Source organism: Phyllobates terribilis, unplaced genomic scaffold (genome assembly GCF_046119375.1).
Source record: "Phyllobates terribilis strain yellow unplaced genomic scaffold, ASM4611937v1 Scaffold_4__5_contigs__length_816908805, whole genome shotgun sequence".
NCBI lineage: Eukaryota > Metazoa > Chordata > Amphibia > Anura > Dendrobatidae > Phyllobates > Phyllobates terribilis.
The window spans coordinates 44,566,719-44,576,922 of NW_027362764.1; the positions used below are offsets into that span (position 1 = coordinate 44,566,719).

Genomic DNA, 10,204 nt, shown 5'->3' on the forward strand with positions numbered 1-10,204 from the left:
TCTAAAGCCTTGGTGGAGAATAAAGTTTTAAAAAAAATAAATGCATAAATAAAAAAAATAAAAAAAGTCTAGCCGAACTAATTTGAAAAATGGGGACACTAATTTTGGGGTAGCTGGGAAAACTACAGAAGGTTAAGAAAAAAAAATAAAACATGAAAGCCAACCCAACTAGGTCGATCGGTGGCCAACCCAACTAGGTCGATCGGTGGCCAACCCAACTAGGTCGATCGGTGGCCAACCCAACTATAGACAAAACTAGACCTGCCTTTAGCTTGGAAATGGCATTTAATACTGGACACAAGTCTTAGAAGGATTTTCTCAGAAAGACAACCCCTGTCCACATGCTCTATAAGGGTGCATAGACATCATAGAGAGAGGTCCCCTACTCGGGACCACCCTCTAAAATCCAGAACAATTTTTGACAGTGGTCGGAGAGTAGAGTAACTCATTCTGTGGAAAAAAAAAAATCGTTAATAGGGTAAGGAAGTCTCCATCCATTTTTAAAGGGCTCTGTGCTGAGGTCCACAATCCTGTAGTTTTGTGTATATTTAGATAAACTTTCCAAAAAGAGTGGGGGGAAAAAAAAAAAAAGGGAAAAAAAAAATCTTCCCTGGAGCTACAATGATGGGAAGTCACCAAAGCAAGCAGGCCTACAAGCTACAAAGCACAGCAGCTAACACATCTCAGGTCAATGTTATCATTAGGCACAATGTAAAGCTTAGGCAAGAAATGATAGCCCGGGTATAAACAGTGTCAGCATTGCCACAGTGGAGGCTCGACAAAGTTAAGAGCCCTAGAAAAGGGGTAAATGCCCCTGTAACCGGCTGACTTACACCAAACAAAATCGCAGAAGTTGGCCTTTAAGAAATCACAAAAATTTAGCAAATTGTAAAATCTTCAAAATACGAGTCGTAACCAAACATCGTCATGTACAAGATTTTAGAAAAACATTTTTCGGGGAAAAATACCTGAGGCATCTCCAACTTTAAAATCACTGTCATCTGAGCTATCATAATCCAATGCTTCAAGAAGGGAGGTTGCCAAAGGCTTCACTTGACGTCTTTTCGAGCTCCGGTCCACTGTAACGAAAGTTGGTTTTTGTTTTTGGAATTTTTTTTTGCTTTATGGGTTAAATTTTGTGGCATCCAATAATTTTTTTTTTTTTTTAATTCACTGTGAATTATTTACAAATGAGGACACCACCATTATTGCCCAACAGCCATCATAGCGATCTATCGGTTTCTCTATGCTGACACTTCATTTTAAGGGCTATCACCCCCCGGGGTTCCAAAAATTACAGATAACAACAAAGCAGCATTAACAGAGCATTAACCCCACCCCACTGTCCTCCCGCTCCAAAAAAAAAATTCCAAATATAAAAGTCCTTGAGATGTCCTCTTCTGTCAATTCATTAAACATTTTATTCAACCACTTTGGTTTTTGGAGAAGAAGCTCATGGTGACAACCAGTATGGCCGCATTTACCCAGCTAGCTTTTGACTCCTGGATAGTAAATGGCTTGTGTGTCTAGTTTAAAGGGGCTGTTTCATAAAGACAACCCTTTTATGTAATAAAACCAATAGGATCGTCTTCTGAGAACTTCAGCGATCAGCTGTGATCGCCAGAGGAAATTGGGACAGCCATAGATTTCCCCAGCAGTGGCCACTACAGGGGAAAATTAGTACTGCATGGAGGCCACTCTTATAAGTCCAATAATGGGGGAAATGATTTTTAGGGTCTCTCTCGTATGGCTTTTAAAATAGGTCTTTGGTGGAGGACTCCCCTCTATGCTGTCAAATGGGATGTCCTAGTAATACCACCCCTTTATTGTAAGTAATCACTCATGGGGTGGGCAATGAAGAGGCTACAAAAGTTGGGTGATAAAATCTGCAGCCTCGGTGTTTGCTGGACACATTACCCACCTCCCTCACGGCTTTCTCTGAACCGATATATCTAGAAGGGCTTTGGGTGCATCCAAAAACGTTGTAGATATGACCAATTCCAAACCCCCAACCGAGACCGGGCTGGGACTACAGGCCCTCAAACTATTTTGCTTGCATTTTTCGGTGTTGGGAATGGATCCTGGATGACTGAACACCCAAAAAGACAACTAGACCTTTCCAATGATATTGGTTGAGTCATTCCCACTTCTTCCTTCACTTTTTGACATCACAAAGGGTCATCCTAACTGGTTTCAAAAGTGTAGAGTTAGAGGGGTAAAAAGAGTAGGAGTTGTACAGTATAGCAAAAAATGGTCCCTAAAAGGGTCATCAAAGGACTGGAGGAGCTTTGCTCTCTTTGAAGAGACGGTAGAAGTGGGTGGCACATCCATTTGGCTTTGTCCACATTTGCGGTGTACAAATGGTGCCCTGTATAGTCTCACACAGCCCATGGGAATCTTACTCAGGGGCCCAAAATCAAGGAAACAACTGAAGGAAACTTGGCAGAAGATGACGATTCAAGGACTCCCATTTCCTTTGGATTTTCCCATATTTTTTTCTTTTCGGTGGGTCGGGTATATGCTCTTAAGGCTACATCACATGTATTACATTTACTGTCTTCATGTTAGAATTCTCTTCGTGCGAAGCGGCAAAGTCCGTTATGCAAATTATTAGCACATTTTTAATAGAGGAATCTGCAAAAAAAGGTTATTATATTAAAGCAAACAATATACGAGCGATGGGTGGTAATAACCAAGTGGCTTGCGGTGCAAGTGCTAAATGCAAAGCTATGCAGTGTGTGCCGGCTGCATGATGGATGGAATCACAGTGACCCTATTTGGTCACTTTTGGCAATGAGACGAGAGGTTTCAGTGCCTCATACATTAAATTTACCTGTGGGTTCAGGTGACTTCAGAATAAACAGTCTTAGTCTGTATATGAGGAATAAAACTACTTCTGGTCATTATATGACTTGTATCCTGCACTTATCACCAGTTCTCTCCTCTGCAGGCTGTCTGTAATTTGTAGTCGTCTCTGAGCTAGTGGCTTGCAACAAGCTGCTATTATGTCTCCATTCCATAGCACAGAAATTAGAGATTCCTGCTCTCCGGCCTCCAAGTAGCACATGCTCAGAAGCAGCAGCATGGAGGATATTACACGGCAGTAATGAGTGGTGCAGCTGGGAATCCTGCCCTGGGGGTGCAGCTGGGAATCCAGCCCTGGGGGTGCAGCTGGGAATCCAGCCCTGGGGGTGCAGCTGGGAATCCAGCCCTGGGGGTGCAGCTGGGAATCCAGCCCTGGGGGTGCAGCTGGGAATCCAGCCCTGGGGGTGCAGCTGGGAATCCAGCCCTGGGGGTGCAGCTGGGAATTCAGACCTGGAGGTGCAGCTGGGAATCCAGCCCTGGAGGTGCAGCTGGAGGGAAGGGTGATAGACGATGCTAATGCTTTCTATCAAGTGTGTCTTTTTCACTCCCTATTCCCTTCTCCACAGACTAAGGCCGGTTTCACACGTCCGTATATTTCCGGTACCGGAGATATCCGTGTCCCGTGTATACGTGTGTGGCAACGGTGTGCCACATCAGGATCACACATACCAGTGCCTGGGAATCAGCGCTATAGTTAGCGCTGTTCCCAATCACCAGTGCTGAATACTGCCCTCATCATGGTTCCCTGCCGGCGCTGTGATCAACACCAGCAGGGACAATGATGAGAGTAATAGTGTCTGCTCCCACAGCCACCTGTAAAAATAATAAAATTCATATACTCATATGTCTGGAGATGTCCCCCGCAGTAATTCTCTTACCGCTGATGCCGGGGAGAATGAGCCGCTCCGGAGCTGCTCATTCTCCCCGACTCCTCGGCGTCAGCGGTCAGAGGATTACAGCGGGGGACATCTCCAGACATATGAGTATATGGATTTGATTATTTTTACAGGTGGCTGTGGGAGCAGACACTATTACCCTCATCATTGTCCCTGCTGGTGTTGATCACAGCGGACAGGTGAGTATAAGGATTTTATTATTTTATTCTTATCTTTACACAGTGACACTGCGGGAGCAGACTACTACTCTCACCATTATCCCTGCAGGTGCTGATCGCAGCGCCGGCAGGGAACTGTAATGAGGGCAGTGTTCAGCACCAATGCTTGAGAACAGCACTAACTGTAGGCCGATTCCCAGGTGCCGGTCCGTGTCGCATGAATGACACACATGTCAAAAAAACAGACATGTCAGCGTGTTTTGCCCATGGACACACACTGACATGTGTGCAGACCCATTCATTTAAATAGGTCTACGTGTGTCAGTGTCTCCAGTATGTGTGGAAACTGTCACCAGACGTACTGGAAACACAAATGTGTAAATTGATCCCTAACAGGCAGCTGTAACTTGATCCCTAAGTAAGCTGGCAGTACAGCTTATTTTGAGCATGTTGGATAATGTTTAAACATGGCTGGAAGGATATGTACACCTTCATGCACTATTTTAAGTGCATTTGCTTCCTAAATACAAATGTTAAGCAACTTTCTAAATAGTTTTCCTAAAAAATATATATATACATATACCGGTATATCTATGATTTTGCTGCCACAAGTGTCTGCCTAGCTGAGTAATTTGCAAAAATGTTTCAAATCTGTCAAAAGTTCCTGCTCAGCTCTGATGGCTCACTCTGCGTTAGACCATGTTCACACGTTCAGTATTTTACATCAGTATTTGTAAGCCAAAACCAGAAGTGGGTGATAAATACAGAAGTGGTGACGTGTTTCTATCATAAGTTCCCTCTGATTGTTCCACTCCTGGTTTTGGCTTACAGATATGGATGTAAAATACTGACTACATACTGAACGTGTGAACATGGCCTTAGAGAGCGCAGCAGTGAGGTGGAATGGACTGTACACAGATCTTCACAGTGTGCAAAGGGAAGAAAGTATGTACAGTCTCAGGGAGGACAAAGAAAACAGGCTATAGAACAGGAGGAAAGCACATGGAGAGGAGATAAGTGCAGGAATGTCATCTCTATCTGGCTGAACAGTGGCTCCAGAGGTAATGGCACTTCAGTCCGAGACTAATCACACACCCCATAGCCTACACACAGTATACATGTATCACACAGCATATACTACACATCATACGCCCCATATATTACACACATCATACACTTTATAATCTACACACATCATATATGTATCAGACATCATATGCATCACAAATCTCGTATCACACATCATATATACCCCATATCATACACAGTATACATGTAACACACAGCATATACGCCTCATATACTACACATATCATACACTTTATATCCTACACACAAGTACCATACACCCCATATATATCACACAGCATATAAGCCCCATATATTACACACATCATACACTTTATACCCTACACACCATGAGTACCATACACCTCATATGTATCACACATTATATATACCCCATATCCCACACACATCATACAACCTATATCTTACACATCTCCCACAGTATATCACACACATAGTATATAACACAGCTCTCTGCACATATATCACACATACAGGTATCACACAGCTCTCTGCACAGGTATCACACAGCTCTCTGCACAGGTATCACACAGCTCTCTGCACAGGTATCACACAGCTCTCTGCACAGGTATCACACAGCTCTCTGCACAGGTATCACACAGCTCTCTGCACATGTATCACACAGCTCTCTGCACATGTATCACACAGCTCTCTGCACATGTATCACACAGCTCTCTGCACATGTATCACACAGCTCTCTGCACATGTATCACACAGCTCTCTGCACATGTATCGCGCACAGGTATCACACAGCTCTCTGCACAGGTATCACACAGCTCTCTGCACAGGTATCACACAGCTCTCTGCACAGGTATCACACAGCTCTCTGCACAGGTATCACACAGCTCTCTGCACAGGTATCACACAGCTCTCTGCACAGGTATCACACAGCTCTCTGCACAGGTATCACACAGCTCTCTGCACAGGTATCACACAGCTCTCTGCACAGGTATCACACAGCTCTCTGCACAGGTATCACACAGCTCTCTGCACATGTATCACACAGCTCTCTGCACATGTATCACACAGCTCTCTGCACATGTATCACACAGCTCTCTGCACATGTATCACACAGCTCTCTGCACATGTATCACACAGCTCTCTGCACATGTATCACACAGCTCTCTGCACATGTATCACACAGCTCTCTGCACAGGTATCACACAGCTCTCTGCACAGGTATCACACAGCTCTCTGCACAGGTATCACACAGCTCTCTGCACAGGTATCACACAGCTCTCTGCACAGGTATCACACAGCTCTCTGCACATGTATCACACAGCTCTCTGCACATGTATCACACAGCTCTCTGCACAGGTATCACACAGCTCTCTGCACATGTATCACACAGCTCTCTGCACATGTATCACACAGCTCTCTGCACATGTATCACACAGCTCTCTGCACATGTATCACACAGCTCTCTGCACATGTATCACACAGCTCTCTGCACATGTATCACACAGCTCTCTGCACATGTATCACACAGCTCTCTGCACATGTATCACACAGCTCTCTGCACATATATCACACACATGTATCACACAGCTCTCTGCACATATATCACACACATGTATCACACAGCTCTCTGCACATATATCACACACATATATCACACAGCTCTCTGCACATATATCACACAGCTCTCTGCACATATATCACACACATGTATCACAGCTCCCGGCTCTCTTGCACATGTTCGCTCCATACAGGTCACTGGATGTTGTGCGCAGCTGAGCCTGAGCGCTGATCACATGACCCGGGCACGTCTGTGTCACTGTGTTGCTGCAGGTGGATGGATACATGGGGTGATATGATGTCGGGCTCACATGTGGTGGCGACGGCGGGATCACTCACTTGCACAGATGAACGTCACAATAGACAGGTAACAGCAGAACAAGCCGCTCACTTTCTCATACACAGCACAATAGGGCCAAGCATCAACCGAGCCACTGCGCAGATGCGGCTCCTCCCCGTCAGACTATACGCCATGGAACGTCACGTGAACATACAGGGGAAGAAACTCTCCAATCAAAAGGACAGAATTAGGACCCGTGATGCAAGACCTAAGCGCCGACGTCGCCATCTTTAAAGAGGGCAAAGCATTTTAAGTTCCTCCCTGTGTGCCATCTTTAAAAAGGGCAAAGCGTAAGAGTGCTTTGCTGCTATTTCTATATTAGTCATTCAGTTGTTTTTTTACAGGTCAAATATGTGCTGCTTTTATTTCATTTTGTGAAAAGTTCTGAAATAGTTTCTCACTGGCTAATGTTAGGACCCAATTTGACATTTTGAGTTTTCCATATAAATCCCTGTCCTGCACTCTTGCACAGGCGGAAGAATTATTCTAGTCACAATGGATCTCATTTATCACAACTGTTTAACAGGAAGAAGTTTTTTCTTCATTCATTCACAGTTGGATCCGCCAGAACTTTCTCATCTTTATGTAGCTTCACTATACAACATCCGGCTTTTTTCTGTCTGTAAGGCCGTGACGCGCCCCCTGGGCCGTGGGGTACTCGGTGCCGGGCCGGTGGGTGCAGGGGATGTCACAGTGGCAGTGACCCGGTCCGTGACCCAGGGTGGTCAATAAAAGGAGATTATAGTTTCTATAGTTTAATGTTCGTGACGCCACCTGTGGTATGCGCCTATATGGAGCCGCCGCTGCGGTGCAAATCCTCTGGAGCTGATGGTGACGCAGCAGAGTTGGTTCAGCTCTCCACAGGCAGAGCTTAGCTCCAGGGCGGTGCAGTGATGATCAATGAGGTAGATGTTGCAGTGCAGTGTAGTGCAGGTGATGGCTCAGATAATAATTCTAGGAGACAGTGGGGTGCAGTCTTCAAGGTTTACTCACAGTTGTTGAACTCCAGGCTACCAGGACCAGGGTAACCTCCCACAACGTCCTGTGTTTACCAAGTCAGGGGTTCAGCAAACTCCCAGGTGTTTCAGGAGTACATAACGGGACCCCATTCTGTGTGCCTTCCTCAGCCGTCTTCCTGCGCCTCGCAACCAGTGTCCCAAGCCGGTAACCTCAGATCTTGGCGGGCAACCTGAGGTCCCCTGAATTCTACGTGGCTACCTTTTTAGCGATGTAGTTGCGGCTGTGAGCAACTGCACCCTGAAAGTGCAGAAGCCTCCGGTTTCTACCTGAGCCTTGTAGTTGTCCACTAGTTAGGGGCCGGTCCCCCTTGTGGCCCAATCCCTCCATGTTCCTGCAGATTCGGGCGTACGGGTGGCTTCCTGCACTTCCCGTGCCCCTGGGATCCCCTCACTTCTGGAGCCTACCTCTGCTCCCTTCCTCGTCCTGCCAGTCTTCCTGGGCCTCTCACTCTAGGCCCGCTCCTCTGAGCAGAGCTCCTACAGAGCTCCTGCTCCCACTCCTTCTCCTCAGACTTTCTTCTCTGACTGAACTCTCTCTAGATGGTTCCCTCTTTATATTCTCCTTCTGAAGTGCTCCCCTGTACTTCTTCCTCCACCCACACCCACTACATGGTTCCACCCTCCAGCTACGGACCAGGGACAGCGCTCTCCCTTAGGAGCAATCTCACTGTAACATACCTGGTGGCGTTCTTGCATAGTGCTCCATCCCCCACTATGCAAGATCGCAAACTTGATCACCAGTCCAGTCTGCTAGCCTGGCTTCTTTCCATGCTGTCTGCTTGCCTCTGTTCTGGCTGCTTAAGGGCGGCGCCCGATCTCTTCCTGCTTCTTGTAGCTGCTGTGGGCACACCCCTAATGCGTCCTCAGCCTATTGCTGTCCGTCACTGGATATTTAAACCAGCTTCACCTGGAAGCTGGTGCCTGAGCAACGTGTTCATTCAGTGTGCTCTTTCACTCTGAATGTGCCAGGTCCTATTCTGTGTTTTCTTGTCTGTCTGTCTGCCTTCCTGGAGGCTGTATTTCCAGGCCTGTCTTAACACGCTCCTAGCCTGTTCGTCTCGCCCTCTGGGGGCCGCATACCCAGACTCGCTCCTGTATCTCGCTGCAGTAACAGTTCCTGTCTGAACTGTCTCCTAACCTGCTCCCTGTTTTTCTCTATGTCCGTACCTTCCCTTTCTCCTGCATTGTCTGAACCAGCACTTGGCTTTACCTTGGCTCATTCCTGTATTTGTTGCAGTAACAGTTCCTGTCTGAACTGTCTCCTAACCAGCTTCCTGTTTTTCTCTATGTCCGTACCTTCCCTTTCTCCTGCATTGTCTGAACCAGCACTTGGCTTTACCTTGGCTTGTTCCTGTATTTGTTGCAGTAACAGTTCCTGTCTGAACTGTCTCCTAACCTGCTTTCTGTTTTTCTCTATGTCCGTACCTTCCCTCTTTTGCAGAGTCTGTACCTGCACCTAACTCCTACTCGTTGTCTCTGTACTTCCGTTTGTGAGTTTAGAGTCCACTCGCTACTTCATTGCTAGTATCTTGTGTGTATCTGGTTCTGCCTTTCCCTTCCAGTCTGTTCCGTGTGAACAGAGCCCTGTCCCCTCTGCTCTGCCTTGCTCGCCGCTCCGTTGGTTTCTGCCCGCTCTGCCTTGTTCGCTGCCCCGGCGGTTTCTGCCCGCTCTGCCTTGTTCACTGCTCTGGCGGTTTCTGCCCGCTCTGCCTTGCTCTCCTCTCCGGCGGTTCTTGCCTGCTCTGCCTTGCTCACCGCTCCGGCTGTTCTTGCCTGCTCTGCCTTGCTCACCGCTCCGGCGGTTTCTGCCTGCTCTGCCTTTGCTCACCGCTCCAGGCGGTCTCGCTCTGCTCTGCCTTAGCTCACCGCTTCAGGCGGTCTCACCCTGCTTTGCTCTTGCTCACCGCTCCTGGCGGTCTCACACTGCTTTGCTCTTGCTCACCGCTCCGGCGGTCTCGCTCTGCTCTGCCTTAGCTCACCGCTCCAGGCGGTCTCACCCTGCTTTGCTCTTGCTCAACGCTCCTGGCGGTCTCACCCTGCTTTGCTCTTGCTCACCGCTCCGGTGGTCTCTCTCTGCTCTGCCTTAGCTCACCGCTCCAGGTGGTCTCACCCTGCTTTGCTCTTGCTCACCGCTCCTGGCGGTCTCACCCTGCTTTGCTCTTGCTCACCTCTCCGGCGGTCTCGCCCTGCTCTGTTCTTGCTCACCGCTCCGGCGGTCTCGCTCTGCTCTGCTTGTCTACCGCATCTGCGGTTCTGTTCCTGAGCCCCAGTCTGTATTTGACCTTATCCCGTCTGTGCTCCAACCTGCTAGTGCCTCCC

At 47.6% G+C, this 10,204-nt stretch overlaps 1 protein-coding gene across 9 annotated transcripts in view; it reads right to left on the reverse strand.

Annotated features, from left to right (window-relative positions):
• The window catches only part of PHF14 (PHD finger protein 14), a 276,270-nt gene extending 269,259 nt beyond the window's left edge, over positions 1–7,011 (reverse strand). For 6 of the 9 annotated variants that reach the window (XR_012320018.1, XR_012320019.1, XM_073677291.1 and 3 more), the window contains exons 1-2: positions 6,866–7,011; positions 969–1,079 (exon numbers count right to left, since the gene is read on the reverse strand). Coding sequence is in view for 4 of the 9 variants with exons in the window: in XM_073677291.1 (XP_073533392.1) it covers positions 969–1,079; position 6,866 (112 nt within the window). In the remaining 5 variants the exon portion in view is untranslated. Of the gene's footprint in view, positions 1–968; positions 1,080–2,548; positions 2,635–6,837 lie in introns of all 9 variants that reach the window. The other 3 variants (XM_073677293.1, XM_073677294.1, XM_073677292.1) reach the window with 3 other exon arrangements.
• Between the last annotated feature and the right edge of the window lie 3,193 nt (positions 7,012–10,204).